The following is a 19,088-nucleotide window of genomic DNA, read 5'->3' as shown; positions in this document are numbered from 1 at the left end:
ACAACCAGATATGGTGTACGGCACTCTTGAAGAACATTCCGGAGTCAGTGCTGCTGTGGGGTTGGGTTTAGAACCACAGAAGAGAGACAGGAGGCAGATCACTTACCTTTTCACTGTGGCCTTGAAGTTCTGCAGGGGGGGGGAATAAAATAATATAACTGCAATCAAATCACCTACAATAATATGTTGACATTTCATCAGCTCCTCTTCAATGGCTCTGACATGTCTCTTCAATCTTCTTCATCATCTGTCTCTTCTGCTCTTCTTCCTCCCCCTCAGCGCAGCTATTCTGTCTTCCTCGTCCTCCTCGTATATAAAACCCCTCCTTAATCTGCTTGCTCTGTGTGCTGGGCCTGGTTCTGGAGACTCTAGCTAGGTTTCCATCCAATTGGCGACGGAGAAAATGCTATTTTTCCCACCAGTGGTGTGTCTCCACCAGACTGAATTGTTGTGAATCAAAAGCTATGGGTGGTGACGTAGTGTAATGCAAATCAATTTATAATTACAGACCCTGATCTAGAGGGTAACTACATCTATACAGACACTGATCTAGAGGGTAACTACATCTATACAGACCCTGATCTAGAGGGTAATTACATCTATACAGACCCTGATCTAGAGGGTAACTACATCTATACAGACCCTGATCTAGAGGGTAACTACATCTATACAGACCTTGATCTAGAGGGTAACTACATCTATACAGACCCTGATCTAGAGGGTAACTACATCTATACAGACCCTGATCTAGAGGGTAATTACATCTATACAGACCCTGATCTAGAGGGTAACTACATCTATACAGACCCTGATCTACAGGGTAACTACATCTATACAGACCCTGATCTAGAGGGTAACTACATCTATACAGACCCTGATCTAGAGGGTAACTACATCTATACAGACCCTGATCTACAGGGTAACTACATCTATACAGACCCTAATCTAGAGGGTAACTACATCTATACAGACCCTGATCTAGAGGGTAACTACATCTATGTTACATCCTACATGTTAGTTGATTGAACAGTAATACGTATATCTATGTTACATTCTACATGTTAGTTGGTTGAACAGTAATACGTATATCTATGTTACATTCTACATGTTAGTTGATTGAACAGTAATACGTATATCTATGTTACATTCTACATGTTAGTTGATTGAACAGTAATACGTATATCTATGTTACATTCTACATGGTGGGGAACACGTTCATGCTTCTATTCTTATAGTAGCTCACACAGAACAGCGACTCGGGCTTCTTCCTGCGTCAAAGCTTTTATTGCTGATTTCTGCTTTTTCTCTCTCCGTTAGTTCCTAAAAGGAGCTGTGTTTTCTAGTTGTTACGTAGTGAGTTCTGCTTTCTGGAACATTCTCTCACACACACACACACACACACACACACACACACACACACACACACACACACACACACACACACACACACACACACACACACACACACACACACAGGAATGAACACACACACACACACGCTCACACACACACACACACAGGAATGAACACACACACACACACACAAACACACACACACACACACACACACACACACACACACACACACAGGAATGAACACACACACACACACACACACACACACACACACACCACACACAGGAATGAACACACACACACACCACACACAGGAATGAACACACACACGTACCATTACTCCTACCACCTTGGAACCCAGAAATCACCTCCATAGCTTATTTTTAAATAATGGGAAATTCAATACCTCTGGGGTGCGTCCCAAATGACACCCTATTCCCTACATCCCCTATGGGCCCTTGGCCGAAGTAGTGCATTATATATAGGAAATAGGGTCCCATAGGGCTCTGGGCAAAAGTAGAGCAATATATATAGGGAATAGGGTCCCATAGGGCTTTGGGCAAAAGTAGTGCACTATATAGGGAATAGGGTGACATAGGGCTCTGGTCTAAAGTAGTGCACTATATAGGGAATAGGGTGACATAGGGCTCTGGTCTAAAGTAGTGCACTATATAGGGAATAGGGTGACATAGGGCTCTGGTCTAAAGTAGTGCACTATATAAGGAACAGGGTTCTAGTGGTTAGAGCGTTGGACTAGTAACCAAAAAGGTTGCAAGATCGAATCCCTGAGCTGACAAGGTAAAAAATCTGTCGTTCTGCCCCTGAACAAGGCAGTTAACCCACTGTTCCCCGGTAGGCCGTCATTGTAAATAAGAATTTGTTCTTAACTGACTTGCCCAGTTAAACAAAGGTAAAAAAAATAAAAAATGGATAAAGAGATGTATGCAGTGCCTCATGTTGCCACTAGGTGGTGAGGATTCTGTCAGCACTTTTCCAGTAGAGCTCTAACAGGTACTGGTCCATTTTTAGCCCAGTGTTACTGTCTAACGTAATGGTATCAGGGCCTCGAGGAAAATAATTGGCCTGTGTATTAGAAATGCCACGGACGATTTTTGTGACTGGCCTACACACAATACCCCATAATGTAAAAGTTGAATTTCGTTTTCGACATTTTTACCAATTAATTTAAAAAAATGAAAAGCTGAAAGTCAGTAAGTATTCAACCCCTTTGTTATGGCAAGCCTAAATAAGTTAAAATCAAATGTTACTTGCGCCGAATACAACAGGTGTAGACCTTACAGTAAAATGCTTACTTAAGAGCCCCTAACCAACAATGCAGTTTAAAAAAAAAAAAAATCAGATAACAATAAAAGATTAAAGTAACAAGTAATTAAACAGCAGCAGTGAAATAACAATAGCGAGATTATATACAGGTGGGCACAGGTTATTTGAGATAGTATGTACATGTAGGTAGAGTTATTAAAGTGACTATGCATAGATAATAACAGAGAGTAGCAGTGGTGTGGAGGGGGGGTCACTGCAAATAGTCTGGGTAGCCATTTGACTAGACGTTCAGGAGTCTTATGGCTTGGGGGTATTAACTGTTTATTGGCACTCCGGAACCGCTTGCCATGCGGTAGCAGAGAGAACAGCCTATGACTAGGGTGGCTGGTTCTTTGACACTTTTTAGGGCCTTCCTCTGACACTGCCTGGTATAGAGGTCCTGGATGGCAGGAACCTTGGCCCCAGTGATGTACTGGGCCGTTCACACTACCCTCTGTAGTCGCTTGCGGTCGGAGGCCGAGCAGTTGCCATACCAGGCAGTGATGCAACCAGTCAGGATGCTCTCGATGGTGCAGCTGTAGAACCTTTTGAGGATCTGAGGACCCATGCCAACTCTTTTCGGTCTCCTGAGGGGGAATAGGTTTTGTCGTGCCCTCTTCATGACTGTCTTGGTGTGCTTGGACCATGTTAGTTTGTTGGTGATGTGGACACCAAGGAACTTGAAGCTCTCAACCTGCTCCACTGCAGCCCTGTCGATGAGAATGGGGGCGTGCTCGGTCCTCTTTTTCCTGTAGTCCACAATCATCTTGGAGTGGGTCTAGGGTTTCTGGGATGATGCTGTTGATGTGAGCCATGACCAGCCTTTCAAAGCACTTCATGGCTACATTCGTGAGTGCTATGGGTCGGTAGTCATTTAGGCAGGTTACCTTAGTGTTCTTCGGCACAGGGACAATGGTGGTCTGCTTAAAACATGTTGGTATTACAGACTAGAACAGGGAGAGGTTGAAAATGTCAGTGAAGACACTTGCCAGTTGGTCAGCACATGCTCACAGTACACGTCCTGGTCATCCGTCTGGCACTGCGGCCTTGTGAATGTTGACCTGTTTAAAGGTCTTAGTCACATTGGCTGCGGAGATCATGATCACACAGTCTTCCAGAACAACTGGTGCTCTCATGCATGTTTCAGTGTTATTTGCCTCGAAGTGAGCGTAGAAGTAGTTTAGCCCGCCCGGTAGGCTCGTGTCACTGGGCAGATCTCGGCTGTGCTTCCCTTTGCAGTCTGTAATGTTTTGCAAACCCTGCCACATCCGACGAGCATCAGAACCAGTGTAGTACGATTCGATCTTAGTCCTGTATTGACGCTTTGCCTGTTTGATGGTTTGTCAGAGGGCATAGCGGGATTTCTTATAAGCTTCCGGGTTAGAGTCCCGCTCCTTGAAAGCGGCAGCACTAGCCTTTAGCTCAGTGCGGATGCTGCCTGTAATCCATGGCTTCTGGTTGGGGTATGTACGTACAGTCAATGTGGGGACGACATCATCAATGCACTTATTGATGAAGCCAATGACTGATGTGATGTACTCCTCAATTCCATCGGAGGAATCCCGGAATATTCGGTGCAAGCAAAACTGTCCTGTAGCTTAGCATCTGCTTCATCTGACCACTTTTTTATTGATCTAGTCACTGGTGCTTCCTGCTTTAATTTTTACTTGTAAGCAGGAATCAGGAGGATAGAATTATGGTCAGATAAGCCAAATGGATGGTGAGAGCTTTGTATGCGTCTCTGTGTGTAGAGTATAGGTGGTCCAGAGTTCTTTTGTCTCTGGTCGCACATTTAACATGCTGATAGAAATTTGGTAAAAACTGATTTAAGTTTCCCTGCATTAAAGTCCCCAGCTACTAGGAGCGCCGCCTCTGGGTGAGCGTTTTCTTGTTTGCTTATGGCAGAATACAGTTCATTCAATGCTGTCTTAGTGCCAGTCTCTGACTGTGGTGGTATGTAAACAGCTGCAAAGAATACAGATGAAAACTCTCTCGGTAGATAGTGTGAGCTACAGCTTATCATGAGATACTCTACCTCAGGCGAGCAATAGCTTGAGACTTCCTTAGATATTGTGTACCAGCTGTTGTTTACAAAAATACACAGACCGCCGCCCCTTGCCTTACCAGACGCCACTGTTCTATCCTGCCGGTACATTGTATAACCAGCCAGCTGTATGTTGATGTTGTCATCGTTCATCCACAACTCCGTGAAGCATAAAATGTTACAGTTTTTATTGTCCCGTTGGTAGTTTAATCTTCCCAATAACTCGTCCATTTTATTGTCCAATGTTTGCACGTTTGCTAGCAGAATGGAGGGAAGTGGGGGTTTATTCGATCGCCTACGAATTCTCAGAAGGCAGCCCGACCTTCGCCCCATCTTCATCCGCCTCCTCTTCACCCTGAAAATGGTTGTCGAGCAATGATCAACAACCAATTTGACAGACATTGAAGAATTTTGAAAAGAATATGTAGTTAAGCGTTATGTTTGGGGCAAATCCAATACAACACATTATTGAGTGCCACTCTCCATGTTTTCAAGCATATTGGTGGCTGCATCATGTTATGGGTATGCTTGTAATCGTTAAGGACTGGGGAGTTTTTCAGGATAAAAAAGAAACAGAATGGAGTTAACCACAGGCAAAATCCTTGAGAAAAACCTGGTTCAGTCTGCTTTCCACCAGACACTGGGAGATGAATTCACCTTTCAGCAGGACAAAAACCTAAAACACAAGGCCAAATACACACTGGAGTTGATTACCAAGAAGACAGAGTGGCCGAGTTACAGTTTTGACTTAAATCTGCTTGACAATCTGTGGCAAGACCTGAAAATGGTTGTCTAGCAATGATCAACAACCAATTTGACAGAGCTTGAAAAATTTAGAAAAGAATAATGGCCGAATATTGCACAATCCAGATGTGGAAAGCTCTTAGAGACTTACTCAGAAAGACTCACAGCTGTAATCGCTGCCAAAGGTGATTCTAACATGTATTGACTCAGAGAGTTGAATACTTATCTAATCTAGATATTAGTGTTATTTTTACCAACTTGAGCTTGAAGAATTTTGAAAATAATAATGGGCAAATGTTATACAATCCAGGTGTGTAAAGCTCTTACAGACTTACCCAGAAAGTCTCATAGCTGTAATCACTACCCAACGTGCTTCTACAAAGTATTGACTCAGGGGTGTGAATACTTATGTAAATTCGAGATTTATGTATTTAATTTTCAATACAGAGAAGAGAGAGAGAGACAGAGAGAGGAGATGAGAGAAAACAGGGAGGAGAGAGAAAGGACAAGAGGAGAGAGAGAGAGACAGAGAGAGGAGATGAGAGAAAACAGGGAGGAGAGAGAAAGGACAAGAGGAGAGAGAGAGAGACAGAGAGAGGAGATGAGAGAAAACAGGGAGGAGAGAGAAAGGACAAGAGGAGAGAGAGAGAGAGAGACAGAGAGAGGAGATGAGAGAAAACAGGGAGGAGAGAGAAAGGACAAGAGGAGAGAGAGAGAGAGACAGAGAGAGGAGATGAGAGAAAACAGGGAGGAGAGAGAAAGGACAAGAGGAGAGAGAGAGAGACAGAGAGAGGAGATGAGAGAAAACAGGGAGGAGAGAGAAAGGACAAGAGGAGAGAGAGAGAGACAGAGAGAGGAGATGAGAGAAAACAGGGAGGAGAGAGAAAGGACAAGAGGAGAGAGAGAGAGAGAGACAGAGAGAGGAGATGAGAGAAAACAGGGAGGAGAGAGAGAGAGAGAGGATAGCAGGCGGTCTGTTCCCTTACACACCATCTTCCTTTTCAAACTAATATTCATCTGTATTCCAGGTTGTCACGGTTGTTGTAGGAATGAGCGGACCAAAGTGCAGCGTGTGTGTCGTTACACATTTTTATTTATACTGTGAAACTATGCAATATATAAATACACTGAAATTAAAAAAACAACAAACCGTGACGCAGAGATGAACACATACACAACTCAAAATGAATCACCCAAAAAACCCAGTTGGAAAAACCCCTACTTAAGTATGATCTCCAATTAGAGACAACGAGGACCAGCTGCCTCTAATTGGAGATCATCCCAAACAAAACCCCAACATAGAAATACAAAACTAGAACCTAAACATAGAAATACAAAACATACAGAGAAAAAAACCTGTCACGCCCTGACCTACTCTACCATAGAAAATAACATCTTACTATGATCAGGACGTGACACAGATATTCAGGATCATCTCTTACATAACAAGGTTCATAATGATCACTCTTAAATATTTTTTAGAACAGCAAAAGTGTGTCTGCATTCTCAATGGTACCCTATTCCCTATATAGTGCAATACTTTAGACCTGGACCATAGAGTTGTAGTGCCCTATATTTATAGTATATAGAGAATATTGGCCCATTTGGGACATAGTAAATATTCAGATATACATAAAGGCTCTCTCTCTCTCTCTCTCTCTCTTCTCCCAAAATAAGATATTAAGAAAACAGGGTGAAAAATGTAATTAATAATATATTTAAGAAATGAAGACATGTATCATTAAGACATCACATGGGAGACAGAATGAAAAGGAATGAGATAAGAAAAAACACACTTCAAAGCACACACACACACACACACACACACACACACCCACACACACACACACACACACACACAGTGCTGAGCAACATCAGAGAGTTTGTGAAGATGATGGTAGAAGTGTTGAATGAAGAGGGATTTCCCTGTAGGCCTTGTTTCTGTAAACAGCTTCTAATGGTTGTTAGTTAACTTTTGATTGAAGGAACTGGGGTAAGGTAGCGACTCATGTTGCTGCCAAGGGTAACATCCACAAGAGGTTTGTATAAAACGCAAAACACTGAAAGCTAAGATAACAATGAGGGAAAAATTGAAATAGTTTTTGATAGAAAAATGCACATGAAATCTGCAAAGTTCATCTCACCAATAATATATATAACACAGGCTTTTATCCACGGAGACTCAGGAATTGAACTTGTGACCCTGGCTTTGGAAGTGAAGCAGGAATTGAACTTGTGACCCTGGCTTTGGAAGTGAAGCAGGAATTGAACTTGTGACCCTGGATTTGAAAGTGAAGCAGGAATTGAACTTGTGACCCTGGCTTTGGAAGTGAAGCAGGAATTGAACTTGTGACCCTGGCTTTGAAAGTGAAGCAGGAATTGACCTTGTGACCCTGGATTTGAAAGTGAAGCAGGAATTGAACTTGTGACCCTGGCTTTGGAAGTGAAGCAGGAATTGAACTTGTGACCCTGGCTTTGAAAGTGAAGCAGGAATTGACCTTGTGACCCTGGCTTTGGAAGTGAAGCAGGAATTGAACTTGTGACCCTGGATTTGAAAGTGAACCAGGAATTGAACACACAACCCTGGCTTTGGAAGTTCCACACTCTACCAACTGAGCTATACATGGCCCCATTAAAACAGATTGAAAATAAAAAGCACTTAAATATAGCTAATTAGGTTTGATAGATCTAGGTAAAGCTGTCCCCATGGTAGAGAGAGAGGTGGAGACCCCAGCCCAGCGGAACACTGGTATGGATTGTTGAGAGCTCCTCTCAGGGCTACAGGTTTGGGTGAAGGTCTAATGAACTCCTATGGGACTCTGTTTGTAAGAGCATGGGATCTATACAGGAAACCGACGGACAGGAATTCCCTTTTACGCGGAGACAGCTTCCACCCTACACCCCTAAAAAAAAACAGCCTCCCCATAAGCCAATACAGTCGTATACGTAGGATTTGTAGTACACAGAGTGACTATGTCAAACATTCCGACCATCTGGATGAGCGTTTCAGACAGCGGAGTTACCCAGAGGAATGGCTGCATGGCGCAAGGGAGAGTTATACAAATATGACCCAGGATGACAGCCTCACGTCCAAACCTCCCCTCCCTCCAGGCCAACATGTTTAATGCTTCCTTCAGTACTCCCCAAACATCCCCACCCGAAAGATCAACATGTTCAACGCTTCCTTCAGTACTCCCCAAACCTGGTAAACAGTTTGTTCACATCGTTACAAAAACACTGGTACATCTTGATCACTGATCCACAACTGGAGAAGACGTTTAAAGAACCCCCGGGGGTTCAGACGCTCCCCCAACATCAGTCACATGGTGGTGAGGTCTGATCTTCCACCAATGCCACGCAGTACCTTTCTAGACAACGTGCCGGATGTGTATATTTTGAGATGTGAACACTCAGTGTGTTTGACCTGACGGAGATCCGTTTCGGATGGAAACGTTGTCAATAAAGCGGGCGAATTGGGGAGATTTAACAGTGTGCGAGCCTTCTTGTTCTATACTAGCAGCAACAAGGTCATCATGTCCTGTAATAATAGATTAATATACAAATAGTAAACACATTCACTCACTGTGAGCCAGGGGTTTTCATACTCTTCTTGCCCAGGCAAACCGGAGTCCCATGGACCTTTACAAGCCCTTAGCCAACAATGTCGTTTTTAAGAAAAAAAATTAACAATAAATAAATAAAAAATACCATTGAAAAACAGAAGAAAATATAAAAATAACAAATACTTAAAGAGCAACAATAAAATAACAGTAACGATGCTATATACAGGGGGTACCGGTACAGAGTCAATGTGGAGGCTATATACAGGGGGCACCGGTACAGAGTCAATGTGGAGGCTATATACAGGGGGTACCGGTACAGAGTCAATGTGGAGGCTATATACAGGGGGTACCGGTACAGAGTCAATGTGGAGGCTATATACAGGGGGTACCGGTACAGAGTCAATGTGGAGGCTATATACAGGGGGTACTGGTACAGAGTCAATGTGCAAGGGCACAGGTTAGTCAAGGTAATTGAGGTAATATGTACATGTAGGTAGAGGTAAAGGGCTATGCATAGATAATAAACAGGGAGTAGCAGCAGCGTAAAAATGTGTGTGTGGGGGTGAGGGGGGTTTCAATGCAAATAATCTAGGTAGACATTTGGTTAGCTGCTCAGGAGTCTTATAGCTTGGGGGTAGAAGCTGTTAAGAAGCTTTTTGGACCTAGACTTGGCGCTCCGGTACCACTTGCCACGCGGTAACAGAGAGAACAGTCTATGACTAGGGTGGCTGGAGTCTTTGGCAATTTTTAGGGCCTTCCTCTGACACCGCCTGGTATAGAGGTCCTGGATGGCAGGAAGCTTGGCCCCGGTGATGTACGCACTACCCTCTGTAGTGCCTTGCAGTCGAAGGCCGAGACGTTTTTCATACCAGGCGGTGATGCAACCAGTCAGGATGCTCTCGATGGAGCTGTAGAACCCATGCCAACTCTTTTCAGTCTCCTGAGGGGGAATGTGTTCTTAACTGACTTGCCTAGTAAAATAAAAGCTGGTTGAGAGAGTGCAAAGCTGTCCTCAAGGTAAAGGGTTGCTACTTTGAAGACTCTCAAATTAACACTTTTTTTGTTTACTACATGATTCCATATGTGTTCTTTCATAGTTTTGATGTCTTCACTAATATTCTACAATGTAGAAAATAGTTTTAAAAAATTAAGAAAAACCCTGGAATGACAAGGTGTGTCCAAACTGTTGACTGGTACTTTATATCCAACATATGCATCAAATTGTATGCCTAGACATTACAGAAATACTAGCAGAAGGTGAGAGTAAAAATGTTGCATTGCATAATTAAAAAGTTTGACTGCAGAATGTATTAAGCTGCATTGATGCAATGACACTGTCGGTTTAATCAAACTTTACTAATATGTACCACACAAAACACACTGCAACGCAACGCTTCAAGGCAAACGCAGCGTTTCATTGGAAATGAATGTATTTCTGGTGAACCCAAAACGCAACGGACCGTCGGTCTGATCAAGGCACCGATAGTCATGCATAGCTATCTGTGCTGCAGGGAGAAAGTGACAGGTCAGAGAGGAGCAGATCATGGATTTACTAAAAGGAATACATGATTTATGATTTGGGGTTTCGGGCCGGGCCTTAAATTTGGCGGAAGCCATCGGGCCTGGGTAGGGCTCTAAAGTAAGGACTGCTTATATGAGGAAGTCACCGTTGATATAATGACCTAAGGCTGAGCAAACCGGTTTCATACCTTGGCTGACACTCCCTCACCGCTGCTGGAATGAGGAACAAACACGTCGATAATATCCAATATTCCCTCAGTCGATATCATCTATTCTCCTGACTAGGCATGGGTCGAACTACAGCCCCTGTGCCAAATGAACACCTCAACGTACAACTGAACGGGAATAATTTAAAATACGCCATTTGTAAAGAAAATGGATACTACAATAAGGAACAGGTATGTAGAATGATTGGCGGGTTAGATATTTATGGAGCTTTTTCTAATGTGCAACTTAACTTTTATTTTTTTTGAGCATGAGTGTTTATCTGTGAAAATAGCGGTAAAAACAACAACGGTAGTTCATTGTAACAATGTAGGCTAGGTTGACCATTTTATTTTTGCATGTCACTTGTAATATTTTGACAGTGGTTGCATGATCAGGTTTGCATCAAACCATCTTGTGGTTGGAATCAGCGAACGTTAGCTAGTTAGCTGTAGCTACATATCTGATTTATGGTCATGTTACTTGTCTGAACAGTCAAATCACATTTATTTGCCCTCAAGTATTTAAAAAAAAACTACTTATTTGGCATGTCTTGTCACTTTCTCCGTCGTATCCACATTGATATCTATTTTCCTGGACGTTGTCTCCACCTTGGCAGTGCCATTTTAATCACCATGGTTATAAAGTCCACTTTTCTTAACCTTTTTTTAAAATGTTAGGATCTTCCGGTCAAAGGCAACCTCTGCAGTGAAGGCCTATCCATCACCATGCACTCTTCAGGTGCACCATTCAAAACCTCAACCCTTTTAACAGCTGCTGGCTATGAAATCCTCTGTAAAACCCTGATTTTGGTTTCTCATTCTCTTTCACCCTTGTGGAGGCATTCCAAAGACATGTCACATGACATTATCTTTTCCACCACTTGGACATCTCGGCTTCTCCCTTCTGCAAACACTTGATACACGACCAAAAGCTTTACAGTGATCACACTGCGTTGGTTTTGGGGATAAATGCTCTGTAGTTAATTTACCTTGAGTAGGGAGAGACTCCGTATCAAAATAACAGAGAAACTCTAATCTTTTTTCTTCATTCACAACATGATTCATCCGACGAGCATCACTCACTCAGGAATATCTTACATCTCTTCAACATCGACTTCCCAAATTCCTCAGAAGAACAAAAAAATCGAAACAAGGTCGGCCTCTCACAGGCTTCACTTTACCCAGCATTCTCTCCACCAGTTTGGATACAGTTGGAAAGTATTCAGACTTTCTCCACATTTTGTTCTATTACAGCCTTATTCTAACATTGCTGAGGATTTTCATATAATTAATCAATCTACACACAATACCCCATAATGATGTAGCGAAAACAGATTTTTAGACATTTTTGTTCATTTATTACAAATAAAAAAACAGAAATACCTTATTTACATAAGTATTTAGACCCTTTGATATGAGACTATAAATTGAGCTCAGGTGCATCCTGTTTCCATTGATCGTCCTTGAGATGTTTCTACAACTTGATTGGAGTCCACCTGTGGTAAATTCAATTGATTGGACATGATTTGGAAAGGCACACACCTGTCTATATAAGGTCCCACAGTTGACAGTGCATGTCAGAGCAAAAACCAAGCCATGAGGTCAAAGGAATTGTCCGTAGAGCTCCGAGACAGGATTGTGTCGAGGCACAGATCTGGGGAAGGGACCAAAACATTTCTGCAGCAATGAAGGTCCCCAAGAACACAGTGGCCTCCATCATTCTTAAATGGAAGAAGTTTGGAACCACCAAGACTCTTCCTAGAGCTGGCCGCCCGGCCAAACTGAGCAATCAGGGGAGAAGAGCCTTGTTCAGGGAGTTGACCAAGAACCCGATGGTCACTCTGACAGAGCTCTAGAGTTCCTCTGTGGAGATGGGAGAAACTTCCTAAAAGACAACCATCTCTGCAGCACTCCACCAATCAGAACTTTACGGTAGAGTGGCCAGACGGAAGCCACTCCTCAGTAAAAGGCACATGACAGTCCACATGGAGTTTGCCAAAAGGCACCTGATGGACTCAGGCCATGAGAAACAAGATTCTCTGGTCTGATGAAACCAGAATGCCAAGTGTCACATCTGGAGGAAACCTGGCACCATCTCTACGGTGCAGCATGGTGGTGGCAGCATCATGCTGTGGGGATGTTTTTCAGCGGCAGGGACTGGGAGACTAGTCAGGATCAAGGGAAAGATGAACTGAGCAAAGTACAGAGAGGTCCTTGATGAAAACCTGCTCCAGAGCGCTCTGGACCTCAGACTGGGGCGAAGGTTCACCTTCCAACAGGACAACGACCCTAAGCACACAGCCAAGACAATGCAGGAGTGGGTATCGGGACAAGTCTCTGAATGTCCTTGAGTGACCCAGCCAAGCCCGGACTTGAACCTGATCGAACATCTCTGGGGAGACCTGAAAATAGCTGTGCAGCGACGCTCCCAATCCAACCTGACAGAGCTTGAGAGGATCTGCAGAGAAGAATGGGAGAAACTCTCCAAATACAGGTGTGCCAAGCTTGTACCATCATACCCAAGAAGACTTGAGGCTGTAATCGCTGTCAAAGGTGCTTCAACAAAGTACTGAGTAAAGGGTCTGAATACCTATGTAAATGTGATATTTCAGTTTTTTATTTTTAATAAATTAGCAAACATTTCTAAAAAACCTGTTTTTATTTTGTCATTATGGGTTTATTGATGAGGGGGGAAAAACAATTTAATAAAGTTTAGAACAAGGCTGTAACGTAACAAAATGTGGAAAAAGTCAAGGGGTCTGAATACTTTCCAAATGCACTGTATATATCAAATTGATTCGTCAGGATTGGTAAACCAATCAGCTGCTCCTCATTGACAAAACATACAAGATGAGGGACATTCTCATCGACCTATGTTACTTTGCTCTGTTTCCTATTCTTTTGGACAATATTTCGATTCTCCTTCATTCCCCCGCCATTTTGGTCACGCTGACATCAGCGTCTGCTTCCGCCGCCTTTTCCATCTCGACAGGGATGGGGAAACTGGTGGCCCCCTCTTCTGTAGGCCCTGCGGACTTTCTTTTTAGGAATTCAATCGGGGGGGGGGGTCTCAATTTACTGTTAACAGTTAGAATAATATAATTCACAAGGTGCAATTTTGAAATTTAGTTGTGCATCAGCAGTCACTCAGACAGCTCACGGTTTTTAGGTTGGTAAGTTAGTCTAGCAGGCGGCTAAATACATTTGTTAGCATGGTTGAATTATTGACCGTTGTGGGGCCCATTGATAAACACTTATCATATTAAACACTGTTTTCCTCCACCATATTGCAAATGTGTAGAATTGCAGGAAATTGCCTGTAAAACTGCTATTTTCTCTCTCTCCACCTCATGGCAAAATTTGTGGAATTGCATGAAATTAATTATATAAAATTGCTAAATATTCTCTGAGTCCCATGGCAAAATGTGTAGAATTGCAGCGAACTTGCTTTAAAATGTTATTTTTCTCTACGCCCCATGGCAAAAATGTACAGAAATTGCAGGTAAAAAAAAAATGTCTTCTTGTCTTCGTACGAAGTGGGCCGCTAAAGTGTTTTGCTCACAAGGGTACGCATACCCATGATCCACTGAGTTTAGTTTTTTTTTGTGGCCCCCACCCCCATCAAAGTTGCCCATCCCTGGTCTAAAATGAGCAAAGTGCCCACACAGGGCCATGCCAAAACGAACTCCACAAGGGACATCCCAAGGATCCCGGATTGCATAGACTGAAAACGTCAACCTGGAGCCAGCTCACCCCTCATCACCATGCAGCAGTAGGAGAGCTTTAATGAAAATGGAATTATCACATTCATGTCCAGTTTGAATGAGGAGAAGCTACACTAACAACACGATTCATTCACATTGATGTCCTCATGCAGAGAGACAGCTGATAGTAGTAGTGGTGGTAAATATGAATTACAGTGTAATATTCACATTGATGTGCTCATGCAGAGGGACAGTTTATGAATTACAGTGTAATATTACACCTGAAATAGTTTTTTATTTTAATTGTGTTTTTACACTGCGATAGGAAAAGTACTTCCAATATCTTAGTGGCACAGTTGCACACATCCAAACACACATCCAAACACACCATTCCTGTGTTGCATACCATGAAGACAGACAGCATTCATTCTGACAACTGCTGATTATATCAAGGTCATGCTGACGTAAGGCTAGGCCTGTGTACTAATGGCTGTCTCCATCCATCGTCCTCGTTCACAATAATTAGTTCGTACGGATTTATGACAAGAAATCATTGTCATGCAAGTTAGTATGGCTATGCAGCGAAGGTACCCCTTCTGCCCAATAACTTCACGCTACATAATGTTTTGAGTCCGACGGCTCCATTTCAGGGAACAGGCAGACGTTAAAACGCTCCTGCAGGTTACTGCTAGATTTCTCAAAACGCTACCAACGGGAGATTACATGATTACATGCTCCAACTATTACATGATTACATGCTCCAACTATTACATGATTACATGCTCCAACTATTACACGATTACATGCTCCAACTATTACATGATTACATGCTCCAACTATTACATGATTACATGCTCCAACTATTACATGATTACATGCTCCAACTATTACACGATTACATGCTCCAACTATTACATGATTACATGCTCCAACTATTACATGATTACATGCACCAACTATTACATGATTACATACTCCAACTATTACATGATTACATGCTCCAAATTTTACATGCTCCAACTATTACATGATTACATCCTCCAACGATTAAATGATTACATGCACCAACTATTACATGATTACATGCTCCAACTATTACATGATTACATGCTCCAACTATTACATGCTCCAACTATTACATGATTACATGCACCAACTATTACATGATTACATGCTCCAACTATTACATGATTACATGCTCCAACTATTACATGATTACATGCTCCAACTATTACATGATTACATGCTCCAACTATTACATGATTACATGCACCAACTATTACATGATTACATGCTCCAGATATTACATGATTACATGCTCCAACTATTACATGATTACATGCTCCAACTATTACATGATTACATGCTCCAACTATTACATGATTACATGCACCAACTATTACATGATTACATGCTCCAACTATTACATGATTACACCCTCCAACTATTACATGATTACACCCTCCAACTATTACATGATTACATGCACCAACTATTACATGATTACATGCTCCAACTATTACATGCTCCAACTATTACATGATTACATGCTCCAACTATTACATGATTACATTCTCCAACTATTACATGATTACATGCTCCAACTATTACATGATTACATGCTCCAACTATTACATGATTACATGCTCCAACTATTACATGATTACATGCTCCAACTATTACATGATTACATGCACCAACTATTACATGCTCCAACTATTACATGATTACATGCTCCAACTATTACATGATTACATCCTCCAACTATTACATGATTACATGCACCAACTATTACATGATTACATGCTCCAACTATTACATGATTACATGCTCCAACTATTACATGATTACATGCACCAACTATTACATGATTACATGCTCCAACTATTACATGCTCCAACTATTACATGATTACATGCTCCAACTATTACATGCTCCAACTATTACATGATTACATGCTCCAACTATTACATGCTCCAACTATTACATGATTACATGCTCCAACTGTTACATGATTACATGCTCCAACTATTACATGATTACATGCTACCAACTATTACATGATACATGCATCCAACTATTACATGATTACATGCCTCCAACTATTACATGATTACACCCTCCAACTATACATGATTACACCCTCCAACTATTACATGATTACATGCAACCAACTATTACATGATTACATGCTCCAACTATTACATGCTCCAACTATTACATGATTACATGCTCCAACTATTACATGATTACATTCTCCAACTATTACATGATTACATGCTCCAACTATTACATGATTACATGCTCCAACTATTACATGATTACATGCTCCAACTATTACATGATTACATGCACCAACTATTACATGCTCCAACTATTACATGATTACATGCTCCAACTATTACATGATTACATCCCTCCAACTATTACATGATTACATGCACCAACTATTACATGATTACATGCTCCAACTATTACATGATTACATGCTCCAACTATTACATGATTACATGCACCAACTATTACATGATTACATGCTCCAACTATTACATGCTCCAACTATTACATGATTACATGCTCCAACTATTACATGCTCCAACTATTACATGATTACATGCTCCAACTATTACATGCTCCAACTATTACATGATTACATGCTCCAACTGTTACATGATTACATGCTCCAACTATTACATGATTACATGCACCAACTATTACATGATTACATGCTCCATCTATTACATGATTACATGCTCCAACTATTACATGATTACATGCTCCAACTATTACATGATTACATACTCCAACTGTTACATGATTACATGCTCCAACTATTACATGCTCCAACTATTACATGATTACATCCTCCAACTATTACATGATTACATGCTCCAACTATTACATGATTACATGCACCAACTATTACATGATTACATGCTCCAACTATTACATGATTACATGCTCCAACTATTACATGATTACATGCTCCAACTATTACATGATTACATCCTCCAACTATTACATGATTACATGCTCCAACTGTTACATGATTACATGCTCCAACTATTACATGATTACATGCTCCAACTATTACATGATTACATCCTCCAACTATTACATGATTACATGCTCCAACTATTACATGATTACATGCTCCAACTATTACATGATTACATGCTCCAACTATTACATGCACCAACTATTACATGATTACATGCACCAACTATTACATGATTACATGCTCCAACTATTACATGATTACATGCTCCAACTATTACAGTAATTATGATCCAAACAGATGGTCTAGATTCTCTACTCCCGCCCCCAATGAAATATCGACCTGCCAGGAGCATCGGAAACCATAAAGCTGATGAATGTAAAATACTTATTTGAGTATTTAAGAATATGGAAGTAGTTGTCACGTCCTGACCATAGTAAGATGTTATTTTCTGTAGTAGAGTAGGTCAGGGCATGACAAGGGGTGTTTTGTGTTTTTCTATGTGTTGTATTTCTATGTTTGGGTTCTAGTGTTCTATTTCTATGTTTTTGGGGGGGGATGACCTCCAATTAGAGGCAGCTGGTCCTCGTTGTCTCTAATTGGAGATCATACTTAAGTAGGGTTTTTTTCCACCTGGGTTTGTGGGTAGTTGTGTTCTGTTTAGTTTTCTGTACTTGACAGAACTGTTGGCCGTTTGTTTGTTATTTTTTCTTTAGTGTTCTGAGTTAAAATAAATGTTCATCATGAGTAGAGGTCGACCGATTATGATTTTTCGGACATTAGTTATCAAGACCTTATTCAAGACCTTCTGCTCCATTCAACTCCTCCCATCTATCTCTTAACACCATCTAAATCTTTTTACCATATTTTTCAACTGTTGTTTCTGTGTTGTTACCCTGACTGTTGTTGCTCTTTTTCCTCTTAGAAAAACAGCACAGAAAATGGTGCTGGGCCCCCCTCCAGTCAGAAGAGGTTTCAGAGACCAGAATCCTTTGAGCAAGCTCCCATGTACGTAGCCGTGATGACATACCTGGGGTTCGGCATCGTCACACTATTTGGGTATTTCAGAGACTTCCTCAGAGCAGTGGGCCTGGAGAAATGCCACATCGCCAAAGAGAGAGAGGAACAGAAGGTGAGTGTGTGCATTCGAAAAGTATTCAGACCCCCTTGACTTTTCCACATTTTGTTACGTTACAGCCTTATTCTAAAATGGATTCAATTGTTTTCCCCCCCCCCTCATCAATCTACACACAATACCCCATAATGACAAATCAAAAACAGTTTTTATTTTTGGAAATTTATAAAAAAATAAATAAAAGGAAATATCAAGTTTTGGATGTATTCAGACCCTTTACTCAGTACTTTGTTGAAGCCCCTTTGGCAGCGATTACAGCCTCGAGTCTTCTTTTGTTTGACTCTCCAAGCTTGGCACACCTGTATTTGGGGAGTTTCTCCCATTCTTCTCAGCAGATCCTCTCAAGCTCTGTCAGGTTGGATGGGGAGCGTTGCTGCACAGCTATTATCAGGTCTCTCTGGAGATGTTCGATCGGGTTCAAGTTCTGGCTTGGCCACTCAAGGACATTCAGAGACTTGTCCCGAAGCCACTCCTGTGTTGTCTTGGCTGTGTGT

At 41.7% G+C, this 19,088-nt stretch overlaps 1 protein-coding gene and 1 long non-coding RNA gene across 2 annotated transcripts in view; both read left to right on the top strand.

Moving 5' to 3' along the window:
- LOC115201765 (uncharacterized) overlaps positions 1-686 on the top strand; it is a 79,020-nt gene extending 78,334 nt beyond the window's left edge. Inside the window, exon 3 of the long non-coding RNA XR_003879812.1 lies at positions 509-686. This is a non-coding gene — a long non-coding RNA (uncharacterized LOC115201765). The remainder of the gene's footprint in view (positions 1-508) is intronic.
- A 10,033-nt stretch (positions 687-10,719) lies between these two features.
- LOC115201764 (serine palmitoyltransferase 3) overlaps positions 10,720-19,088 on the top strand; it is a 96,623-nt gene continuing 88,254 nt past the window's right edge. The window contains exons 1-2 of the mRNA XM_029765653.1: positions 10,720-10,949; positions 18,385-18,591. Of these exons, the coding sequence (XP_029621513.1) occupies positions 10,839-10,949; positions 18,385-18,591 (318 nt within the window). The 5' untranslated portion in view covers positions 10,720-10,838. The remainder of the gene's footprint in view (positions 10,950-18,384; positions 18,592-19,088) is intronic.

This window comes from Salmo trutta, chromosome 10 (genome assembly GCF_901001165.1).
Source record: "Salmo trutta chromosome 10, fSalTru1.1, whole genome shotgun sequence".
Taxonomy (NCBI): Eukaryota; Metazoa; Chordata; class Actinopteri; order Salmoniformes; family Salmonidae; genus Salmo; species Salmo trutta.
This window is presented reverse-complemented; position numbering and strand designations above follow the sequence as displayed.